General features: G+C 57.2%; 8 protein-coding genes across 8 annotated transcripts; 2 read left to right on the top strand and 6 right to left on the bottom strand.

Moving 5' to 3' along the window:
* Window positions 1-28: 28 nt before the first annotated feature.
* On the top strand, window positions 29-505 carry VDAG_02611 (uncharacterized protein; the record flags this gene model as incomplete). The annotated part of the gene is made up of 1 exon (XM_009653264.1): window positions 29-505. The coding sequence occupies one exon, from the start codon at window positions 29-31 to the stop codon at window positions 503-505; it is 477 nt and encodes a 158-aa protein (XP_009651559.1).
* A 1666-nt stretch (window positions 506-2171) lies between these two features.
* Window positions 2172-2943, bottom strand: VDAG_02610 (ADP-ribosylation factor 6; the record flags this gene model as incomplete). Its single annotated transcript, XM_009653263.1, has 3 exons — window positions 2172-2335; window positions 2414-2560; window positions 2694-2943. The coding sequence occupies 3 exons, from the start codon at window positions 2941-2943 to the stop codon at window positions 2172-2174; spliced, it is 561 nt and encodes a 186-aa protein (XP_009651558.1).
* A 1152-nt stretch (window positions 2944-4095) lies between these two features.
* VDAG_02609 (uncharacterized protein) lies at window positions 4096-5400 on the bottom strand (the record flags this gene model as incomplete). The annotated part of the gene is made up of 1 exon (XM_009653262.1): window positions 4096-5400. The coding sequence occupies one exon, from the start codon at window positions 5398-5400 to the stop codon at window positions 4096-4098; it is 1305 nt and encodes a 434-aa protein (XP_009651557.1).
* Window positions 5401-6637: 1237 nt separating this feature from the next.
* On the top strand, window positions 6638-8078 carry VDAG_02608 (mannose-6-phosphate isomerase; the record flags this gene model as incomplete). The annotated part of the gene is made up of 2 exons (XM_009653261.1): window positions 6638-6784; window positions 6864-8078. The coding sequence occupies 2 exons, from the start codon at window positions 6638-6640 to the stop codon at window positions 8076-8078; spliced, it is 1362 nt and encodes a 453-aa protein (XP_009651556.1).
* Window positions 8079-10371: 2293 nt separating this feature from the next.
* Window positions 10372-11871, bottom strand: VDAG_02607 (uncharacterized protein; the record flags this gene model as incomplete). Its single annotated transcript, XM_009653260.1, has 3 exons — window positions 10372-11508; window positions 11608-11715; window positions 11812-11871. 3 exons carry the CDS (start codon window positions 11869-11871, stop codon window positions 10372-10374), a joined length of 1305 nt encoding a protein of 434 aa, XP_009651555.1.
* Window positions 11872-17537: 5666 nt separating this feature from the next.
* On the bottom strand, window positions 17538-19127 carry VDAG_02606 (peptidyl-prolyl cis-trans isomerase cyp6; the record flags this gene model as incomplete). Its single annotated transcript, XM_009653259.1, has 2 exons — window positions 17538-18987; window positions 19048-19127. The coding sequence occupies 2 exons, from the start codon at window positions 19125-19127 to the stop codon at window positions 17538-17540; spliced, it is 1530 nt and encodes a 509-aa protein (XP_009651554.1).
* A 341-nt stretch (window positions 19128-19468) lies between these two features.
* Window positions 19469-20915, bottom strand: VDAG_02605 (uncharacterized protein). Its single transcript, XM_009653258.1, has one exon. It carries the CDS (start codon window positions 20328-20330, stop codon window positions 19761-19763), a length of 570 nt encoding a protein of 189 aa, XP_009651553.1. The 5' UTR covers window positions 20331-20915; the 3' UTR covers window positions 19469-19760.
* Window positions 20916-22360: 1445 nt separating this feature from the next.
* On the bottom strand, window positions 22361-23685 carry VDAG_02604 (uncharacterized protein; the record flags this gene model as incomplete). The annotated part of the gene is made up of 3 exons (XM_009653257.1): window positions 22361-22978; window positions 23156-23329; window positions 23455-23685. The coding sequence occupies 3 exons, from the start codon at window positions 23683-23685 to the stop codon at window positions 22361-22363; spliced, it is 1023 nt and encodes a 340-aa protein (XP_009651552.1).
* Between the last annotated feature and the right edge of the window lie 235 nt (window positions 23686-23920).

The following is a 23920-nucleotide window of genomic DNA, read 5'->3' as shown; positions in this document are numbered from 1 at the left end:
AGTCGAAGAAGAAGAAGACGACTGCAAAATGGCGAAACCAAGGTGTCTCTCGCGCATCTTCGCCATTCTCTTCCTCGCATATCACACAGCCGCCCTCCCAACAGCCGCAAACTCAACCGCCATCACGACGACAGTCACCCCGCCCTCAGCAACAAGCACCCCGATCCCCTCCCCGGTCTACCTCCTCATCAACCCCGCCGCAACGCCCGCCGGCCCGCCCGACTACGACGCCCTCTTCCCCGCCGACCCGGCCACGACCCCGCGGGCCACGGCCGACCTCGCCGAGCACGGCCTCCGCCAGACGACGTACTACTCGTGCGCCACGTACGCGACGACGACGCACTGCGGGTGGCACAGACCCCTCATCCCCGTCGCCGCGGCGTCTGCGGCGGAGAGGACGGCGGGCGTGGGCTCTGTGGCCGTGGTGGCTGCTGCGTTGATCGCTGCCCTGCTGGCGGTGGGGTTTCCGGGGATGGAATGTTTTTTCGAAGGACGGGAAGCATGAGTGTGTTTGCTTTGCGATGCATGGCCCGTCGACTGGCGGCGCCGCATAGCTGGCCAGGCCTGTATATTGCGCCGCGGTCGAGGGTATGGCTCGGGATGGGAACCACGACCGAAGAGCGAGCCAGCAGCAATGTCACCGTTGGTAAAATGGATGGTATGGGCGGGTTTGGGTTTCTGCTTGGGCACTGATGCGTTGGGACGCGCGACAATTCTTTTGGGCGGTGGTAAATGCGTATCTTGCTTTGTATATATTGTAACGAGCCCAAGATTTTATGACATTTTTAGTTCGCAGTTGCTATCAGAGTTACGCCTCCATGAAGTCTTCTCGAGTGATAGTTTCGTCGACGTATGAACTGTTTGACCGGATCGAATGCCTCTGCCACATGGATGGAACATTGTTATCAAATCAGTGACAGCATTATAGGCTGCTATTATCGCTTTTACTCTATGACAAGGCCATATTAATTTGTGTATAACCCATCTTGACAGAATGTCTTGAGAAGGAAGGTGGGAAGGTCATCCAAGACAGGCCATAGAATGTCAGACTGCCGGGTATTCTGCGCCCACCCGCTTGTAGACAAGAGTAGGTAGCTTTGAACATGATGAGCGTGTATCGACATTTTCCGCCCCGTGTCGGCCAGCATGTTCCTTAAGCTGCCCTTGCAATGCAATAGACAGCCATGCCCAAGCTGGCCATAGTGCAGACGAAGCCTGGTGTAAGCACACGCTTGGTGTCTCCTCGACGTCCCCATTTGGCCCATAATCTCCCCTTGCTCGTTCGCTTCGTTCCGCGAACACGAACATAGCCGTATCCTCTATCCAAAGGGTGTCACAATGGCCGAGTAACGCTTGGAGCGAACAACGCGGTCAGTTGGCCAACCTCACGCCTGAGCACTACCAAGGGACGAGCTATACTCTTGATATGTAGGATGCCAAACTTGACTGCCTGCGGCAAATGTGAACGGTGCAGTCTACCAGCTGGATCTTATCCTGGCCACCATGTACCGGCAGCCTTCTCCCAGGGTGATAGCACATGCGACACTGCCTCTGAAAGCGACGTGAATACATCAATGAGGGAACGAGCAGATGAAACGCTAGCAGCAGCAACAGCAAGCACCAAAATCTCATTCTCTATTTTCGTCCCAACACACGCTCTCCTGTTGTGGCCCCTCATATTAAGTACGCGAATAAAAAGCTCGGGTATTTCAGAAAAAAAAAGGGGGGTTGAGGGTCCAAAAAAACCAAAGGGTCCAAAAAACTAAAGGGTCCAGATGGGATAAAAGAAAAAGGGGACAAACAACTTCCGTCCGCGTCCACCGCCACAAAAGAGCGCCAAGTGTCTCCTTCTTGCCCGCCCTCGCCCATTCTTGCACTGTACAGACAGTGGCCAGCTGCAGAGACGCAGACGTGGGACAAACGCACGTCTCTCTGCTGCCAAAACTCCCCGCGCTGACCCTGCGTCTGGCACAAGTTGCTCCGCATCTTCGCAAAAAGAAAATGCCCGACAGTAGATTGCGCTTCCGTGTCGATTACGCTGTCGTCAAGTATATTCGGTTCCGTTCGGTTGTGAGAGGATATAGCGGGTGTCGGGCATACTTTTTGTGAAACAGACATAATCTCAGGCCAAAATGGGCACTCTTCGTGCGACTCTCCTTTCGACAAAGGTCTTATTTCTTCGCAGGCGTAGACGGGGCCTTGACGTTGTTCGACAGCCACGCGAGGCCCTCGAGCAGACCCTCGCCGGTGGTGGCACAGCTGGGCACGACGTACCAGACCTTGTCCTTGAGCTTGGAAAGCTGCAGCGCCTCGGTGACTTCTTGGGGTTTCATGGCTGCAGGGAAGAAGGCGGTCAGCGGATGCCCGACACATGTCGTGTTCAACGCGGTAGAACAAAAAGAAGGCAACGTACCATCGTTGATATCCTGCTTGTTGGCAAACACGAGCAGAAGACTGTCCTTCATCTCGCGATCGTTGATGATGCGGTGCAGCTCGGACCTGGCCTCCTCGATGCGCGCGCGGTCGGACGAGTCGATGACGAAGATCAGACCCTGGGTACCTGGGCAGTTTGTCAGTACAGCTGTACGTTGGAGTTGGTCGCGGCTCTACTCTCAGCCTACTCTCAGCAGTCGCGATGTAGGCCGCAGAGATGACTGAGGAGAAACATCGGGTTGAGTATCCAAGGGACGTACCGCTGAAATAGTGCCTCCACAGAGGCCGGATCTTGTCCTGGCCGCCGACGTCCCAGACGTTAAACTTGACGTTCTTGTAGGTGACGGTCTCGACGTTGAAGCCGACGGTGGGGATGGTAGTGACGTCCTGGCCGAGCTTGAGCTTGTAGAGGATGGTCGTCTTGCCGGCGGCGTCGAGGCCGAGCATGAGGAGGCGCATCTCCTTGGATCCGAAGATCTTGCCCATCATCTTGGACAGTTGGCCGCCCATGGTGGGTGGTCTGGTTGGGGTGGGCGACTGGGCTGTGGTGAGTGTTTGTATGTGTCCGGGTCGGTAGGTCGATCGCGAGGGACGACGAGGGTTCTTGTGTCTGGCTGTCTCGGGCGAGCGTGAAGCTTTCGTCGGGGACCAGAGGGTCAGGAAGAGGAGGATACGGTCACGATGGATCGATAGGAGGCAGCTCCAATCAGACTTGGGACGAAAAGCGATGGTGGGTCAGGTTGCCGGTCGCGTAAAGCTGCTGCTTGTCAAGGAGAGGGGCGGAGGAGGAGAGGAGTAGGAGGAGGAGGAGGAGAAGAAAAAGAAGAAGAGATTGATGGTGTGTGGGTGGAGGAGAGGACGATGGACAGCGTGGTGAATCCCAAGTTGTGGTGTGGGTGTTTCGAAACTTTGGCGATGGGACGGGACTTGGAACGTCTTTCCCTTCCCATCTCCTTCTGAGCACCCGAGTTGGGTTCGCGTCAGGGGTCTGCAGGGTCAAGCAAGGGGGCGTGGGCATTTCCCGTCCCTGTGACCCCCCTCGCTCCCCCCACCCCGTCTTTTCTGTTAGCGGGCGCAACTGCTGAAGAGGGCCCCATAGGGACCGTCGTCAGGGACCAAGGGCGCGTTGGTAGGTAGGTGCCTAGGTACCTAAGCAGGGTGCTTACGGTAGGTAGGTACTATGTAGGCAGTAGCAGGAACCTAAGGCACACCACACCTGTCAGGGGCCATCGAGGGCTGCGCGGGGTCTCTCTGCGTCCCTCGGCCAATGGGATACTTTAGCGGCAGAGGCCACTGACCATCTGCAAGGTACGCGGGGCCCGTGCACAACACTATCAACAGCATTTCTCGGCGTCCTCCACAGATCTGGATCGACCTCCAGCCGAGCACACCGCTCTTGCCCATTTCAGGGGGGACACTGGCACTGGAGCATCAGACTCTGCTGCGAGACCACCATGCATAATCACACACATGCTGAACAAAACGCTGGTGGCATTCAATGAGTACCGTAGTGAACACGCCTACGACGCAGGGCAAGCGGCCGTCGAAGGCCCGGCTGGACATCCAAAATAATCACACCATGCTCATCCCGCTACGATCCCATGTGGTCCATGCTTCACGGTGCTGCTCAATGTAGGTAGCGCACCATGTAGCTCGCCACACTCAGGGCCGATACTCCAGCACGTAGCGCCTCTCGACCTGATGCGTCGTCGTCGAATCATTCTCCCCGTGAAACTTCAAATTCACCGTCACACCGTCCGGTTCCGTACTCTCGACATTGGCCGCGTAGAACGCCGTCGTTTGCGGGTACAGGGCGAGAACCATCTTCCGGGGCTCCAGCTTGGACAGGCCTGGCGAGTTCTCCAGCGGGATGGGGATCATGTTGGACGCAAAAGTCTTGAACTCTTTGGCCTTGGCCGGGTCCTCCGGCTCCACGTCCAGGCACTTGTACCGCCGGCTCTTGCCTTCGCCGATGACGCCGACAACTTCGCCGAGTATCCAGTCATACGGCGGATCGCCCTGTTGCGGCTCTTCCTTCTTGCGCTTGAACGCCACCTTGTCACCTTTGGAAAAGGTGATCTTGCCGCGGGGCCCGTTGCCGGCCGTCGTTGACCCCGGCAGCACCCCCGAAGAGGAGCCGGCTGTGCCGCTGCCCGTGGATCCCTGCGGCTCAACACTATCGGCTTTGGGAGGGATGCTGTCTCGATTGCTGTCCCGGTTGCTGTCTCGCGCACTGTCGCGATTGCTCGACCGGTCCCCGTACTTTCGCCCACTGGAGATGGGGCTAGGTACCGGTGAGTCCCCGGCGCCGTCAAAGTCGTACAGGGAGGACGCCGCGGCGGCGGCAGCGGCGGCGCTAGCCGTCTCGCGGTTCCGCGACGAGCCGCCGGTGCGTGACGCCGTCGGCGCCGCCAGGGCCTCGGTAGCTTCCTTGTGGTTGGCCTGCTGGACTGCTTTGAGGAGCGTGAGCTGTTCAATGAGGGCGCGAATGGTGTTCGAGTTGGTCTCCGACAGCCTCACGCCGGACCGACAGAGTTGCTCCATGGTTGCGAGGTCTGCTCCGGTGGGACCGCCGCCATTTTTAGTAGCGGTCGCCGTCTTGGCGTCGAGCTTGAGCAGTTCGGCCAGGTTGTCATTCTCCGTGTTGACGCCGGTAACGACCTCGTGGATCTGCTGCTTGGCCATTTCCCAGAGCTGGACCTCCTCACCGTGGCCACCGCCATTGTTGCGATTCGAGCCGCGGCCGCTCCTGTGACGTTGTGACATGATGCCGGCGGCTGAAGGCAAGGGGAACGCCGGTGCGATCCCGGGGGTGGAGGAGGGACCTGAGGCGGCTACGCTTGGGGGCCTTGGAGGAGGCAGTGATGAGTTTGCCCGCTTAGGCTGCTTTGCCAGGGAGCCTCTTCGGCCAGGCTTGACCTTGGGTTTCGGCGGGTTCGCACGGGGAGGCTTCTTGGGGTCAGTCATTGTACCGTGTATGTGTGTATGTGTGTATGTGCGCGTGTGTCTGTGTGAATACGATGAGGGTGTAAATGTGATGGAAGGGTTGGTCTCGGGTAATGTGGGATGATTTGTTGAGAGAAACACACGAGGACATGAAAGATGCTGAGCGAGGGGTTGCAGAAGGACGACTCACGAGCAGGCCAAGGCCGAAGACAGGTCAAGAGAAGTCGTAGGGTTGAACGTCACCAGTGCTTTCCGGCTGGTGTGATTGCTCGCTGGGCAAGTACGGCTTTTCCTTCCTGTGGCACCTGCAGATGCAGTGACGGTATGACAAGCGGGGTCTGGCTGTCCAACCACGCCTTGGCGATTCGCTTGTCACTGCCGGCCACTGAAAAAGACCTGATATGAGGGGGGCTGCTGTCTGACTGATAGATCGTCTGGAGATTCGAAGCGAATAGATTGCTCGTGATAGTGTAGGGGGGGGAGGGTATCAAGAAAGGATGAAGTGGGCGTTCCAGGAAATCACATTGTTCATATCCCGTGCGCTGTAGACGAATGCAGGAATGAAATTGTGCGCCGCCTCCCAAAACTTACACAACCACCGACGAAAAACCTTGAACGCAATCGCCCGGCCTGACGTCTTGATGCACCTCTACAGCTAAGGTGGTCTCAGCTGGTGATCCCCCAGCGATGATGACGGACGGGCTGCGGTTGAGGATGAGGTTGAGGGTGAAAGTGGAGGACACGAGCCGCGCGCTTCCATGGTCAATGGATCCGATCATGTTGGCTCCCCTAGACGCGTCGGAGAATGAGCGAGCGCATGGACCAAGTCACTCGCTTCTCCTCTGGCGAGGTCTCCTCACTGTATGAACCGCCACAGTGCGGCGGGCCATTTTCCGGCCCGAAGTTGGGTGACGGAAGACTCAATTTCCTGGCAACTCGGGAAGCAAGCACAGTGGAAGGCGGGGCAGTAGCTCTCCAGGGTGACCCCTGCCTGACGTCAATCGCTCCTGCTGCCGCCCACTACGAGAGCTCACAGCGCGGCCGCGGGGTCTTGAGGTGCCTGTGTCCCGCCAAACCACCTTCAAAGACAGGAGCCTCGTCTCGTAATCGCCTTTCCTTCATTGAACGAGGATCCAAAACTCGCGCATCGCAGCCACTTTATATACCTCGCGTATTGCCTCTCCTATTGCTGTTGTCCACTCGTTGCCCTTTCGATCTTGTTCCCACGACCGCACCACATCCTCTATCTATCCCCACCATGCTGCCGGTCCCTCTGATCCGCCTCCAGTGCGGCGTCAATTCGTACGAATGGGGCAAAACAGGTTCTGAATCGGCTGCTGCGCGCTTCGCTGCCACGACGCCCGCCGATGGCTTCGAAGTCAAGACTGACCAGCCCTACGCTGAGGTTCGCGCCAAGCGCCCTCCCACATCCCCCCTTGGCCGGTGACCTGCGGTAGACGCTAACCTATACGGCCAAACTCCAGCTTTGGATGGGCACACATCCCTCCAACCCTTCCAAAGACGTCAAGTCCGGCCGCTCGCTCGTTGATCTTTGTGCCGACAATGCCCAGCTCCTGTCGACGACCGTCTCTGCCAAGTACGGCAACAAGCTGCCCTTCCTCTTCAAAGTCTTGTCGATCAACAAGGCCCTCTCGATCCAGGCCCATCCCAACAAGAAGTTGGCCGAACAACTGCACGCCCGCGACTCCAAGAACTATCCCGATGACAACCACAAGCCCGAGATGACCATCGCCATCACCCCATTCGAGGGCCTCTGCGGCTTCAGACCTCTCGCTGAGATAGTCCACTTCCTCGAATCTGTACCGCCGTTGAAGGCCATCGTCAAGAATCACAAGGCGGATGAGTTTATCGATACCATCAAGGGTTCGGAAGAAGACAACTCTCAGGAGGCCAAAGACCGCAACAAGACGGCTCTTCAACATATCTTCGCCTCCCTCATGTCCGCCACACCCGAGGAAATCAAGACGGAAACGGCTAACCTTGTCCTCCTCGCCCGGTCCGAGAGGTCTTCCTTTGCGGCCTCGGGTCTGCCCTCCACCTCTGGCTCCACCCTCGCCGAGCTCGTCACCCGCCTCAACAGCCAGTTCCCGGATGACATTGGCCTCTTTGTCTTCTTCTTCTTGAACTACATCACCCTGTCCCCTGGCGAGGCCATGTTCCTCCAGGCCGACGACATTCATGCCTACCTTTCTGGCGATATCATTGAGTGCATGGCTGCCTCGGACAATGTTGTGCGCGCCGGCTTCACCCCCAAGTTCAAGGATGTCTCGACCCTCGTGGACATGCTCACCTACAACTACGCCCCCATTGACGACCAGAAGATGGCCCCCCAAGACTACCCGTACGCCACGCTCAACCGCGCGGGTTACTCCTCAGGGTCCGTCGTTGCCTTGTACGACCCGCCCATTGACGAATTCAGCGTCGTCCGCAGCGTTCTCAAGGGCGACGCCGCCAAGGCCACCTTTGAGCCTCTCGATGGGCCGAGCATCATCATCTGCACCTCTGGCCGCGGCACCATCGCTGTCGGCCCGACGGTCGAGAAGATTAGCGAGGGCCATGTCTACTTTGTGGGCTCCACCGCTGAACTCGTCCTGCAGTCCGAGGGCGGCGAGCATGATGAGTTTGTCACTTTCAAGGCGTTCTGCGAGGTGGACGAAAAGACGCCACAAAAGCTGTAAAAGAGGAGAAACAAGAGGCAGAGGAGCAGAAGATACCACATGAATGATGAAAAGATGCGCACATCTCGAGACGCCGACGAAACTTGCTTGTTAGTGCTGTTGATGATCAATTTTCGCGATACTGACTTGTGCTCCCTGCCGACAACAGGCTCGTCTACCTCTCAGCCAGTTGCCTCGCACCTTGTGGTCGAATGCTGCCTGCTCGTTCGTTGCCCCCTCTGCCTTGCTATATTCGCGTAAAAGAACCTAGGAGACCCCATCATCGACATGATGTCTGTTCCGCAATTTTGTCTTCCTTTTGTTTTGTGGCACCCGTCATGCCCCGTGGAGAGGGAAGATAAGACGCCTTGTCCGTTCCGTTTTACATCCTAGGAAACCCAGTCCCATCCAGATGGCCAGCTTGCTTCGAAGAGCATCCCATCGCCGACACCCCGGTTCGCCATGGCGGAGAGCCATAGTAATTAGTAGGATGCCGACAGGGAAACCGAAAATGGTATGCTTCGTTCACCCGACAAGCGAACAGGACGAAGAAGGCGAGAGCAATGCGCGAGACGAGAAGAATACGACTTTTCCGATACCCTGGAAATCCCACCTCATGTGCTCCATTGCCAACAACAAGAAAAAAGTCACGAAAACGCACACAACAGATAGAGGAGGAAGACTGAGAAAAGAGAGAGGAAAGCAGAAAGGGAGATGATCGCTGTAAACAGAAAAGCCGCAGCGGCAAGGCGAAAGCGAAACCCTTTCCGAGAACAGAGTCGAACTCGGTTGAAATGTCGAGCACCAACAGGTCGTAAAAGGGACCAATGAGCCAACGGGATGGAGATACGGGGTAGCGGGCGGAAAGGCGCGGCGGGAGTAGATCAGGCTCCGACTGCTGACCGAGCCTGGCCTGGCTGACCTGGGGGTGGCGCGGGGAGGGGGGGGAACGAGAGGGGCCCTCTTCGGATGAGGGCCTTGTCCAGACGCGGCCCGAGCCATGAGATGTACCGCGAGCCAAGCTGAGACGATCGAACCCGAGACTGGGCATTGGGTATCATGCGGGGGCCACGCCACCGCGTAGAAGCAAGTACCTGGGTACGTATGTGACAGTCAAGGAGAGAGGGGGAGGTCGGGAAGTGTCACCCTTCGCCTCTCCCATGCGCCCCCCTTTCGTGGTTTTCTCGGGTGGGGGTGGAAGAGCAAGTCGTCGGCTCCAGAGAGGCATGGTCGTAGCCGCTGGGGTCGTGGCACCCACGCACGCAGGTAAGAGGGCTCGAAGAGGCTGCTGTTGGGCCGTCGAGCCACGTGTACAGGCACCACTGTATCCAGCCGGGCCCCGCCCGCGGTCGAGAACGGATGATGACTGCCGACTGACTGACAGGTCACAAAACCTTACATCCTGCCCCTTGCAGCCGTGACGCTCTGCGTGTATACGCCACCTCGCGTTGGAAGGGGCATCGAGGGTTGTAGTGGCGCCCGTCTACTCTGACAGGCCCGAGAACAAATGGCCCAGGTGGCTGAATGGCAGGAGGGCGCTTGTGACCGTGGAGGCTGCAGGTGGGAAGGACAAGGCTCTCGATATCTCGTGTTTGAAGTTGACGAGGTGAATGGAAATAGGATGGTGGCGGTTCGAGGCGCAAGGGGTACTGGGTGTGAGGCAGAGACGCGAGGAAACCAAGGTGGTGTTTGATCCGATACCCAGATGCTGGAGGTCTCGAGTCCGCGAGCTGCGCCTCTCTTCAAACCCGAAGCAGGGCAAGCAAGGCACCATAGGAGATGGGAATAGACAGGAATAGCCGCCGCCACCACCAGATGTGCATGCATGCCATGACACCCACAATACAGGCAGGCGGAACAGACCCAGGGGACACCGAGACAAGGCGACGGGAGAAGGAAAGAGGGGGGGAGGCATCAACATGGGCAGAGGGCTCCAACACACACACACACACCATGACAGCAGCCGAGGATCATCGTTCTCGTCGTCATTCACGCACTGCAGGGGGCGACGCAGACCCCGCAGCCGCACGACAGATGAATCCTATCGTCACCTCGCGTCAAGCCCCTCCTCCAGTCGTGTATCCCCTTTTCTCGTACCTGTGGATGTGCATGTGGCTGTGACGGAATTCTCCAGTCAGGGCTGAAGGTTGCTGCTGAGGGAGGGGGCGTGGGGGAGAAAAGGGGGTGGACAGGGGACAGAGGACCGGGGCGGGGGGGAGGGAGGGGTGTGATAGGCATGAGAGAAGATCAAATGAAAAGTGACATGTAAATGAAAAAGAAGAGAAAGGGAAGAGGCGAAATGCAGGGCAGCGGCCTAGGCTGCAGGCAGGCTGCCGACAGGAACCCGGGTCTGTACATCGGCATGTCCCATGGCACTGCTGCCGCTGCCAACGTTACCCCCACCGCCTACTGCAGTAGCTCCCGAGATGTCTGTCCCAGGTCCGCCGGCGGTACCAGGGTCGCTGAGGCCGGACAGCAGATAAGCTGCGGCCGAGAGGGCCGAATGGTGATCGTGATGGCTGTGCGTGGCCGAACGGTGGGAGGGCATGGATGGCGTGGGCTGCTGCGGTACCTTGTACGGCTGGCCGTTGGAGAGAAGCGGCGTGCCGCTGCTCCTGCGCAGTGTGTCGCCGTAGTCATAGGAGGAATCGCTGCCCGAACCTGGCGCGCGCAGCTCCGAGTTCGAGAAGATGGACGAGGAGGTCGAGTAGCCGTCCGTGCCGCAGCACATGGACATGGACATGCGATTGCTGGCGCTGCTTGTGCTGCTGGCGCTGCCGTTGGCCGAGGGAGGCCCGGACGAGGCCTGATATGCTGGCGCCGGCGAGCTCTCGCAGCTGAGGTAGCCCCCCGAGTCCTCAGAAAGACTGACGACAGGAGAAGAAAGCGTTGCCGTCCCGTTCTGCGCCTTATAGCTGTAAGGTGATGTCTCATCCGCGCGGTAGATCGACGCACCAGAGCTGGCCAGGGTCCTGTTGACCGGCGTGGGAAGTAACCTACTATCGTTCGAACTCGGCAATGAAGCCGCCACACTGCTGAGGGAAAAGTTGGGCGAGTCGCTGCCCGTGACAGGACGCTGCCCGTAGTTGTAGTTGGCGCCGACATCTCCGTACAACAAGCTGCTTGGCTCGGTTCGTTCCGTGGCCGAGGCCATCCTGTACAGGTACGCTGGGTCCTGGCTATAGTAAGATGGGTGGTAACCCATGTTCGAGAAGTCGGCAGTCTCGTCACAGTATGCCGACGTCCAGCTTGGCATGCCCTGGTATCGCGCCGTCGAGTTGTAGCTGGCTGACGGCGAAGGAAACCGGGCGAGACCATCCTGCAGATCTGGAGGGTACTGTGGCGGGAAGGCTGAGGGAATGATCCCTCTGACCTGGTATGTCCTGGCCGTATCTATATCATACGCGAACCCTCGGTCGGTCTGGATGATTGTCGTTTCTTGTGAGGCAACCTGCCGTGATATTCAGTTGACATGGACGTTCTCAATTCTCACACCATGCACGGCCAGGGGTTGGGTGGGATATGCGGCATGAGCTCTTTAGTTTCTTACCCTCAAAAATTGACATGGCTCGGCACCGGCATTTTTGCAATTGTGACATGGTAAGCCGTCGCCCGGATCGCCGCTGCATCGGATCTTTCGCTTCCTGCACCGCGTGCACTACGAGGCGACAAGGAGACATGTCAGTTCGATGTGACTGTGGACGAAGGGAACGTGCTCGAGTCGGCTCCCGACGCGACAGGACCGGAAACATACAGCAACAGCAATGCGCTTACGTGGCGGCGTCGTGTCCGAGTCTGCCTCTCGCTCGTTCATTGTGTCGAGAGGCGGCGGCCGGACGTTGGACGCGAGGGTGGGTAGGGGATATCGCTGGACGCGCTCAAGGAAGGACCCGGGGAACGGCGGGCCGGTACGGTTATATCTTCTTCCTTGGTTTGGGTAACAGACTGGCGTGACCATGATCTTTGTTACAGTAGCCAGCTCGGGGTCGTGTATGTGTAGGTGTGTGTATGTGTGTGTGTGTGTGTGTTGCAGTAAGCGAGAGAGGGCTGTGCGATCCTAGCGATGGCGTTGACAACCTGTCGTGCCAACAGCTCGTTTCATCAGCAGAAGGCGCCAGCCGTCGACGTCGTCCTTGTTTCCAGGTTCAGGTTCAGGTTCGGCGTCGGAGCTCGAACTCGACCTGCGGCTGGAGGTCTAAGGCGCTGGGGAAGGGTGCCGTGGGGGAGGACGTTCTGTCCGGCGGTCGGTCTCTCGTTGAAAGGAGAAGGGGACGATCCGCCTTTTCTTGTCAGACTATGCTGTTTGAAAGATGGGGCAGGAAACTTGCCAGCTTGTGCTCGAACTGAAGCTCCCAAACACTTGTCCTCTTGTTCACCGTCTCACAGCTAGAGTGAAGTGTGGTTAGAAAAGGGGAAGGGGCAAAGCGTGATGAACTTGGTGACCCCGAAGAGGGCCATCTCGACAAAGCTGCTGCAGCTCGGCGTGTTATAGTCAGTAGGTACCACCCGAGTTCGATTGTGTATGTGTTCGTAGAGAGCATATTGTGTTGGGCAAGTCATCACTCTGTTTTTTGTTCTATTCGTGAAAGGGACACGTTCAATTGACCAATGTCGGCTCGCGCACATTCTCTCCGTCTCCATTTCTCCCTTTATTTCACCAGTGTTAGCCACACAGACATCTGCGGAAGTATGGGTACTAGCAGTGCTCCTAGATGACAGGCTCCATGTGAGCACAGCCAAGGCGGGTTGCTGCATGGACCCGCAGAGGCTCTCTTCGTCCCTCCACACACTCGTCAACACCCTTCGCATGGCAGTAGGGGATACCTTGTCCCGTTCGAGACGTTGGAAGGATTTTGCCATTTCTGTCCGCGTGGCCGATGTGGGAGAGAGATCAGTTCGCAAACAGCCCGACAGGTGGATTCTGTGATAGTCCGGATCGCTTGGAGGCCCAGAACGTGATATCGAGATGTTCCACCTGACGTAGCTCAGACCCCCCAAAAAGGAGACGTCTTTGGCCAACAGCCTGAGAATTAGACGACGTAATGTAAAGATTCGATGAGTACTGAGACTATTTGAGACCATCATGCTCAGCCGTCGAACCTGAGCATCCAATAGAAAGACCTTGACAGTCAGCTCGAGGATCTGCGACACACCATGGCTGCCAGATCCCCTGAACGGGGGCGGGGGGGAGGGAAGATGGGTGGGAAGCGGGAAAGCCAGACTTCAAGGCGCGCGTGCTGCAATGCAGATCAAGCGCGCGCGCTCGTCCATGCTTGCGGCTCAGGTCCCGATGCCGAACCGATTCGCCACGTCGTATTGAAAGGGGTAGTTTTTTGGGCTACCTGCCCTGCTGTGAGGGCGGCAAGAGGCTGCAGAATTATGCGTTGGCTCAAGAGGACAACCTATTTGTCTCGTGCCAGCGCAATCACACCAAAGGCTCTCTCCTCAAGCACACTGGCCAGACGTGGCGGCTTTGATGTTCGGTCGTATCCTGCCGCGCAGTTTTCAGTTTTCGGCCATCAACGTCCGCAAGAGAAGGCAGAAAGACAAAGTAAGAAAACTAAACTTGGATGTTGGTGTCGATCAAGGCTGCCATTTCCGGATGAAAGGAACCTCGCGTGCCACTGGAGCTGGAGACGGCAAACCGCGAGCTGTATGACCAGTCATCTCACAATAGAGGCCTGTCTGCTGAGCAATGTGATGAGAAGTCTCCTCCCCCGCACCGCACCGGCCTCTTCCTCGGTGATGCTCCATCGTGCTCTGTTACTTGGTACTATTCCATATGAGATATGAAAGGTCGTGCGTGACGCACGTATACCGTGGTCAATGTGATCCTTAGAGTTAGTTCTCCTGCTGAGACGCCACGGTGCGACCTATAGCTGCCTCGTCATCCATTCGAGGAGAGTGCTATGCTTTCGGGCGTGGTAGTCCGGGGAGGGAACCGAAGTCAGCAGCAACAATAAGGAGGGACCAAACAAGTCGATTTTCAAGGCAGTGGAAACGCACGTCGCAGGCCCAATTGACATTGGTTGTTATGCTGCTGCATAGCATGAGCAATCCGTCGTCGGAAGACGCTGGTATAAGGGATGGCCAATTCCCTACCTAGACAACTGCACGGTTTGCGTACCAAAATGGGCTTGGTAGTAGTCAAACATCCGACAGATTGTTGTCCACGCCCACCCCCAGCACCAAGCAGCTGACAGAAACTGACAGGGCACACAGTGAGGCACGCATGTGCGTGTATGTACGTAGATCCACAAGAGAAGATTGTGCTCCAGAGCCAGACGGCCGCCAGCTCATCGTGACGCACCAAAACAGGAATGCGATGGGGTAGCAGTCGCCGTCGAGCAAACCTGTGACAGCATGGCCTTTCCCGCGTAGCCTATGTTTGCCCATTGCCGATAGTCGGCTGGACATGTTTGTTGTATTCAAGACTCTCAAGCTGCCCGGTCTCGGTAACAACGGTCATTGGGCCACCAGGATGAATGGTATCGGCAGCCCGACGCACCAATATCTCCTTGAAGCTTGCAAAAGCGAGATTCAGTGTTTGGTGACCCAACTCAGTCAGACATGGTTTGGTACTTTGGGGGAAGAAAGAAAAGTTGGTGGGTGTGTGCTGTGGCTTGCTCTGCTCGCGCCAACAATGGTTCGCGTTGTGGTACATGTACCCCCGGCCATGAACTATGCTCCTAGGCCCCAGCACCAATTCTGCGCTCCATGTTTCATCGTGTTATCGTATTTGGCGAAATGTCAATATGCGGGCAGACTGGACTGCATGCCCGTCGCAAAGAGTCCGTGGGGGCCACCCGCCTGAGTACGTGCATATGCAATCACGCACACCGTGATAAAATTGAGCTGAGAGGAGAGAAAGAGGAGAAGGAGGAAAGTAAGGTGAGCAGCCTGCTTGTGAGGGAGGCCAGTCACAGGGTGTCCTGTTGCGCAAACTACAGGGAAATGTAGTCATCTCGAGGGATCTGATAGGCCGATCTGCATTGATGTCCAACCCCTCTCAATCGACGGAAAGCCCTTTGTAGGATCGGCAGAGCTTTTTGGGTGTGTGCTGTGCCTTCGCCAACCACTGCATTGTCGTTGGAGAACTGCGCACGGCGTCGTCCAGTCTAGCCCTGGCCGCCAGCGGCGGAGGTATGAATGCATATACCCATCGTGGCGCCCGCCAGATTTGCCCGAGGGAGGAGACTGGGGGACTCCGACTCCGAGAACCAGGTCGAGATGGCCGGGTAGTCGTTTGGCGATGCATGTCTCCAGCCGCTGCGTGGGTTCGGGTCCCGCTGCGACTGATCATGGCATCGACGGCGACAATCATCAACCGCAGTGTCGACCCATGCAACCCATGCAACCCATGCACCCATCCCGTTGAAGGCCCTGGTCCTTGTTCTCCCCGGCGCTCGTCATGGCGTAGCCTTGTGGCGACTCAACGCAGGCGGCTTTTCAACTCGCCCTGCGTAACCCCCGACGGCGGGTGCCAGGGCTGCGACGAATGTCGTGCTGGCGGAGCGACAGCAACGAACGTCCTCCACGTGCGCGCGTGTCCGACGGAGTTTCTGCGGATCGTTTGATGCTGGACACCATGTTCTGGCTGGCACCGTACGACAGCTAAGACATCTGGCCATGTTTCTCTCCTAGACCTTGTTCCCCTCATCTTGTCTGTACGTCTTTGAACCGGAGGTTTCATCGTCCAACTTGCATTGCCTCGCAGCCACAGATCATCCAGATCAGAAAACGCAGCCGACGAGGGCAATTCGTATCGAGGAGCCGAAAGCACGTCGCAAGGGTGTGCAACAGTAGCGCCCTAGTGAGCGAGCCAGGTTCTTCGACAGACGCCCATCTCTGTCCATAGGTGGGAGCTGAACAGCTGGTCTCGTCACGAACAAGACGTCTAGGCTGTGATGTGCCCTCAACACCACGTCACTGCCAGACGCTGCCCGTACACGTTGCCGCTTGAGCCCTACCCTGCCCCGAGGGCGGGAAAAGGCGGGTGCGGAAGATTCTTCCTAGCTCCCTGCGGCTCAGTGCATCTCCCCGCTGTCAGCATCGACCGGCCAGAGTCTTGACCTGCGGGTAACCGGAACGTGCCCTGGCTGGTCGTCTGAGCGCGACTTGACCACGCCGGCGGCCCTCAAATGCTGCGTGCACCTGTCGAAAACTTTTGTCGCAGGGGACAATAGGGAGAAGTCCACTCCGTGGCTTGATTGGGCATGGCAACGCTGTAGGTCATGGCCGCAGCATCTTTCATGGTCGTGCAGTGACGGCAGTGGAGCTGCCTGTGATGCTCGACGCATGTGTGCCCGTGCTCCTATATGACAGCGCAAACGAAGTGTTGTGTTAGACACGATGGATGGGGAACGAGTACGAGCGTTACGCAACTCGTCGCGAGCCAGCTCTTTGGTTCTGGAGATCATCTAGATCGGTATCGCTTATTCGGAATGCCGGCTTAGGGTCACGGAATGAAGCTAGACCAGACCAACAGGTTACACACATGATGGCCATTGTCCTGCTTCCAGGGTCTTGGCGGAAGCGGGTGGAATAGTTCAGGTGGTACGAAGACCATAGTTCGTGCGCCGACTCCGATTCCACAATATCTCGAGGGAACAACGGCAGGTCTACGTAGGTACGTATCGACGGAGCGCCCGTGTCACAGTAGGATACGCATTCCGCCTCTTGATGCTGGTCTCAACCCGAACAATACAAGCTACACGATGAGTAGCATGTAGTCTCTGGAGTGCGTCGGAGCGGCATAGCCAGAGAGATGAAGCTTTTGCCGTGGAGATTTGACTCTCAGGAGCTAGATGCGATACTGCGCTTCAGTCCATCTTGGCTCGAGAAAGGTCGCTTCAAGAACGCCACGAGCCATCTTTCTGCTCTGACCTGGGGGTGCATTCGGGTTGCTGCATCGACGGGACGCAGGATGAGGGCCCCGCGAAGACAATGTTCTCGAACAGAGATGCGTCACGTCGAGTAGTATCAAGCCCGATGAACCGCAGACCTCAACAAAATCGAAGTGGATAGCGATCGAAATGAGGAGACCCGGCTACTAACTTTCAAACAGACATGGCGCGGATAGTCGGTTTGGGGTGCATTTCATCGACAGCCGGATAAGGTATCCGGACGCTTGACTGCAGGAGGCAAGGACTAAATCCGCGTGGGCCTTTCCTCTTTTCCTTTCCTCTTTGACCCTGTGATCTTGGCAGATGGGGGACAGCCTGCTACAATGCACAGCCTCGGCCATTCCTTCTGGTGACTATGAGTTGAGGTCGGGGGAGAGCCGGGGGGAGTGCAAGCGCTCATGATCGTCGTCCACCAACGACAGGTTCGGGCTGTAGTCGAAATCCGCCAACCCGGATCGGCATCGTGAGAATGAAGGTGAGTCAGGAGATGGAAAGCGAGCTTCGAGGCGCATCGGTGTCCGCTGCGAGTAGGTAGTCAAGATGAGTATGAATAGGGACAAGGGGAGATTGATTCCTATCTCCGCCTAGGCCTTCCGTGGTCCTGGTATCGTTCTCGATCTCTGTCACTGTCCCGGCCATCGCGTCGTCTATCGTACCAGTCATCCTTCCGCCGGGCATCGCGATAGTCAGATCTGTTACGATCTCGATCGTCGTACCTTCGATCGTCGCGTCTCCGATCGTCGCGTCTTTGATCGTCGCGTCTTTGATCGTCACGTCTTTGATCGTCACGTCTCCGCGGGCTGCGGCTTCGGTTTAAAGGTCGGGATCCTTCACCATGTTGTCGTTGTCGGTCCTGTCGGCGATCGTCGCGCCGGTCCTCACGCCCACTTTCGGCCGACGGAGCTTCTCCCTGCCCCCCTTGCCCTCGCTCGTGACGACCCTTCATCTCCTCCGCACCGTACACGAGGTTGTAGTTGTCGCCGTGCCGGGCATCGTCTTGATCACGGTACTGCCTCCTCTTCTCAAGCTCGTCGATGCCTCCCCAGCCACCGCGAGACGCGTTCTTCTTGCGCTTCTTGTTGGTGTCGTTCCTCCACACGTCGCTGAGCTTGCTCACGCTCTGCGAGAAGTCCACGTGAATCCGCCGATCGTCAATCAGGACGTCCTGCATCTTGAAGTAGGCAGCCTCGCACGACGACTTGTCGTCGTACTCGATGAAGGCGTACTGCAGGCTGTCGCCCGTCTTCTTGTCGCGAATGACCTCGCAGCTGAGAATGGTGCCGAACCGCCCAAAGATGAGCTCGAGGTCGCCGTCCGTCGTGACGGGGTTGAGCTTGCAGACGAAGAGGATGTTCTCGGGCGGCGCGACCTCGGCGAACGGCAGGTCACCCATCATCTCGAGCGTCAGGGCCTGGGCGCGCGCCTCCCTGTCGCGGCGGCGCTTCTCAATGGCGTCCTCGCCGAGGGCGTCGTCCTCGTGGAGCGCCGCCTCGTCGGCGATGCGCACCGTCGCGAGCTGCGCCTTGGTGGGCGGCGGCGAGCGGCTGGGCTCTCGCAGGCCCGGCGGGTCCGGGTACGGATCGTCGAGGACGACCGTGTGCTTGATGCGGATGTCGATGAGCGGGTGGCCCTTGTCGTCGACGATGGCCTCGTTGATCTTCTCCAGGACGTCGAACCCCTCGACGACCTTGCCAAAGATGGCCGCCTTGCCGTCGAGAAAGTCCGTCTCCTCGCCCAGCGTGACGATGAATTGCGAGGCCGCGAACCTCGTGTCGGGATCGGAATCGGACGGCGCCGTCGCCATGCTGACGGTGCCGCGTTCGAGATGCTTCAGTTTCGGATGGAATAACGCCGGGAACGTCTTCTGTTTGCTGTCGCCCGACAGGAGCCCCCAGATGGACGTGCCGCCATCGGATTCTTTCGACGTGGGACCCAATGGGTCACCGGTCTGGAAGGAGAAGGATTTCTGAATCGAGTGTATCGGAGAGAAATTGTAGTACTTGGCTTTACAGAGCTTCAGAAAGCTGCGCGGAAGCTGGTTAGCTGAGCATGAGCTGTACGGGACGGCGTGTTGGACGACCTACTTTTCGCAGAGCTTTGGGGCATAGTCAACCAGCAGGTCAATGACAATGTCCCCAGAGCTGGTCTCCAGGAGGACCGACATGATGAGCTCCTGTCCTTGAAGGTCACTTTGTGCGTGGGGGGTCCAATGTATTGAAGATGAATGGATGGGTAGGTGTGTTGCGACGGAAAGGCTCATAGCATGCCCAAAGAATCCAGCCAACGTTCTAGAAGATCAGAGGCGCATGGGTTGAAGCTTCCTCCAAATCGAGAGGTATGCTTAGTCATACACTGTGACGTATTGCTGGCCAAGGCATGTTACTCGGAGAAATTGTGCGGGTCCGCAATTTAGTTCACATGTACCAGATAATTTGATAGCTACACTGTGATGATGAGCCTGAAGCTCGACAAGATCCCTTGACCAGGTCACTACTAAACCCCGAATGGAGGTGATATAAAAGTTTTTTTTTGCTAATACTACGATCAGGGTCCTTACAATAACGGACACAACATTACAAAATCGACGGCTGTTGCGTCAGGGTATCATACATCGACCACGCCGGATCATGCAGTCAAGCCATCCTGGCTCTATTCCTTTTGTTTCCTTTCCGAAGTGGTGTCCTCACAACGAATCCTGAACTCCGAAATGCCAATATCCTGGTGAGGATCCCACGCTGCATGAAATTAAGATGCGTCTTCATGACGGTAGAGAGCGCGAAAGTCAACGCGTGCCGTACTATGGCGCGCTCTTCCTACGTCTCTCGGAGCGGAGCTCCTTTTCCGTGTCCATTAACCGGCATTGAACCCAGGTTCGGAAGGCGCCGTCGGCCTTGGCTTCATGGCCGTTGAGCAGCTCTGTGAGGGCACGCTTCATGCCCTCGTTGACATCGAAGAGACGGCGCTCCTCCTCGGCGACTTGGTACAGGATTGATTCGTCGGCCAAGGGCTGCAGCGAGGTGCTGCTCCGGCGCGCTCGGGGAGGACCGGCAAGCGAAGATCGGCGACTGTGACGCCTGCTAGAAGGATATTGGCCGAAAGGCGTACAGGAGCTGCGGGTAGGCGATACAGCCGGCGACGATGTGAGAGAGGTGGTACTCGTCGAAAACATGGCTGTTGTTCGAATGTTGTCCAAGTTTTGGCGGAGTTCTTCGTGCTGGTTATGGAGGTCGAGATAGCGCTGCATGGCGAAGCTGGGGGCCGATGCGTCCATGGTAGGCTCGTAGAGATTTGAGGTGACTGGCGACGTGCCTTGGGCGTTCATGCGAAGGGTGAATGATGGGTGCCGTTGAACTAATGACGAGCCCATTGAAAGCTCCGTGTCGTGGTTACGGGTTGTTTTGTTTGCTTATGACGTGCGGTAAGGACGAGTGAAAGCTTTGCAGAGCGTCGTAAGGGTCCACGTCGTGCGTCTCGTGAGTTCAGACTAGTCAAATCTTTTGCGCGCGGAGAGGAATGTTTGGGCCACTGGTGAAGTGCGTGGTTGAGGAAAGTGGGGATACCGGGGTTTGTTAGGGAGAGAGTCGACTGGCGTTGAGACAGTCGGGCAGTGGACGGGGACGAGAAGATATATATAAGTCAAAGAGGTTTTCGGTCTTCGTCCGTAAGGCGAAAGAGAGTACCGAGGCGAAGACTCGTAATGGGAAGTAGGCAGACGGAGCAGCGATGGCTCCTGTCAGCTTGAGCTCTAGGTGTGTCGATTTACGTGATGGAGGGTGGTGGCGGTGCGCTGTTCCCGCAGTCTCGGTCGTAGGCACACCTGGTGGTGGTGTCGAGATGATTGTGATCCGGTGGGAGATGCAGGCAGGGTCAGGTTTAAGACGCATGCATGAAGATCCGGTCTGGGAAGCCTTGGTTTTGCAGACTGGCGTTGGTGGTTGCAGGATGGCGGTGGCAGGTTGGTGCAGGTTGATTGGTACGTGGTTCTGCTCGAGCGTGTGGCAGGTATGGGGGTGTCGGGACGACCAGGCCTTGCGTGACAGCTGTGCGTTGCAATGGGGTGGGGAGGCAGTGGTTTGGGACGTTGGATGATTCCGAAGGGTCAAAGAATAAGAAAAAGTCACGGCAGTCAGAGTACCTATATGAGTGGGAAATGGATCCTCACGTGTCGTGTCGAACCGAAATGTTCCTCTTCCAAGGTTTGGGATCAACCGTGCCGTTCAAGAAGATCCGTTCGATCAACTAGCGGAATGATGGCGCAATGTGCTGAGGCGTGATGATATCAAGATGGGCGAACAGAATGGGTCTCAATGTCGCATCGACCTCGTTCTCGACGTTCTGGCCAGGTCGGAGCGAGGGGTAGGGGGGGGCAGCCAAGGGGGTCCGCCGATGCTGGAGATGGGTCGGATTGGATGGATACGAAAGGTAACTAGGTACCTAAGGTATGGGGGGGGGGACAATCAGGAGGAAGAGGGGAGGTAGCTCCTGCGCGCCCGGTAACCGCCTTCCCAGTTGATTTTACTCGTTAGGCGTGGTGCAATTCGTCCAGCAATATGCGCTATCAAATCAAACTTAGTGCCCAGTCCTGCGAGCCGGCCCAGCTAACACCAGTACGGTACAGATCTGGTACCCTCCCTGATGTACTTGGACATGTACAGCGCAGAGAGGAATCAATTTGTGCTATCGACGGCGGCTGCCGATGGTATTCGTGCCGGCCGAGACAAGGATAGCATACGAGAGTGTGGTGGCGATCGCAGTTGACGATAAGGCGTCAGCAGTGGATGGTTCCGGGCAAGCGCTAGTGGCAGCCTGTGGCGCTGGTGGTCGTGGTCGTGGTCGTGGTGCTCGTCACCGCCGTGTGGCGATGGTCTTCTTATCGACGTCGAGCGTGCGTCCTGGGCGCCGTCAGGGGATGCACCAACAGCGGCCGTCGGGGTGCTCTGAATGGGGGCAGACGCAGGCACTGAGGATGCCCACGCTACGTCGCAATGGTACATTGAACTTCTTTGTTCGTTTCGTGAATGGGTCGCCAGGTTTGAAATGATGAATAGCAGGTCTGAAATTTGGCGGAGATTATCTTTACTCGGGACACTCACCAACAAAGGCTGCCGGCGATTCTATTTAATTACCTCCTGTCCTTGTCGTCAATTTCCCAGAGGATGTGACGTACCATTGAAACAGCGTGCCTTACCCCCCCCTTGCCAGCCGCCGCCTGACAAGCCGCCCTGGCGCACTTGAACCCCTGTGGACCGGGGCGCTGGGCTGAGCCTCTGGCTCTCAAGCTTTCGCCCACGTTGTTTTTCCTTTTCGTGAATTCGTCACTGGCAAACCTAGAGAAGCCTCGGCGTCCCCTAATCAGAGACACCCACAAATGCATCTGGAAGCCAAGCCGGGGCGACGTCAACTGTGCGCTTGTGCGCTGATAGGAACCCTGCCCGGCCTTGCCAGCAGGAGTAATCCTGCTTGTGCTTGTGCCAGTGGTTGTGCGTAGTCACCTTGGGTGTCTAAGCGGAGACGAGGTTCCTCAGATCGTGATGGCCCATCTGGCACCCTTAACTCATGATCAAAAAATCCACACCCTTTCAGCAATCCTGACATGGCTGCTGTGTTGGCGAGGTCGCCTTGATCGAATAATCGGCGCTTCTGCCCCCTTGATGATCGCCCACGTCGCATGTGCCTCCTGCCCACGAGACCGTCCATCCGCGCACTCGTCGGACGTGGGACGTCCTGTTCTGTGTTGTACCTTGCAGGATCGTGGGCGATCACAACGAGGGGGAGTAACAGGTGCAGCGGCCGCAGCGATGACTTCATCCCTCGTGCCGACCTTCCATTCGGGACTCTATCCGGAGGGCACCACCCGTTGCGCGGTGCATCCCAACCGGTAAGGTGTTTGGCATGTTGGGCCGATCTTTCGATTTGGTCGACATTGGCATGCGTGGGAGTGCACCCTCCAAGCTTCCGTAGGATCCTGGAATACCACGGCACCACAGGAACAAACCTATCTCTCGCCTCGCACCTCTATGGAAATCCTACCAAGCAACAAGTAAACATTTGTCGTCTACTTGACCTTGGTGTGGTCCTCAAGAAAGGAACTCCTTGTCCTTGCTTACCCCGGGCTCCTACTCGGAAAAGAACCTCCGGCCAATGATCGGTTTGGATCGAGAGCTTCTGGAACATTGCGGATGTCCCACGTACACTTTTGCTCTCTGAGGGCCCGTCATGAGCCACATCAGAATGCAAGAATGGGGTAGCACACGCCACACCCTTTGACGCATCGGGGGAATGAGCCACGCTTCTGCCAACTGTCCATGTCGCCGAAAGAGTTGCCCGTCTTTGCCTTGCCACCACATCGACACCACCGCATGACATCTCCCAGTTTCGTGGCAGATGCAAAACTCCCACCGTCTTTGTCCGAATCCTCCCTGACAACCCCCTTGATACGGACCCTTTCCTCCGTCAACTGCTGCGTGTATGTGGCTTGTGTGATCCCTCACCTCCAATGACGACTGCCCCTCCGACAACTTTGATGAATATTGGCGGAACTGTTGACCCTTGTCATGCCTGCTGACGTCGCTACCGAGACGGGGCAGCCGCACAAGGAACCGGATGAAGAGGACGATGAACAGGACCAGACCGGCGGATCCTCCAAGCTTGACGATGTACTCGGAGATGATGCTCAGTTTGGACTGAACTGCTGAGAGTTCCGGATCCTCGATGAGTGCCATGAGATCCTGGCCGTACTTCTAGTTCACACAACCCTTAGTGACCATGAAGGTGCGAACACCTTCCATGACGCGGGGAGCCAGAGTAGATGAAGGGGTCCATCTTCTTGACATCTTTCGTGGTTACCATGGGCGTAAAAGACCGCAGCAGCCGCCTTCTTCTTGATGCTGTCGGGACTCTCCAGTCTCCTGAGATTCGTCGCATTTTCCATTGAAGCCCTCAGTGATCGGGGCCATC

Source organism: Verticillium dahliae, genomic scaffold (assembly GCF_000150675.1).
Source record: "Verticillium dahliae VdLs.17 supercont1.4 genomic scaffold, whole genome shotgun sequence".
Taxonomy (NCBI): Eukaryota; Fungi; Ascomycota; class Sordariomycetes; order Glomerellales; family Plectosphaerellaceae; genus Verticillium; species Verticillium dahliae.
The sequence above is the reverse complement of the archived record's forward strand: the minus strand, read 5'-3'. Positions and strand labels throughout refer to the sequence as shown.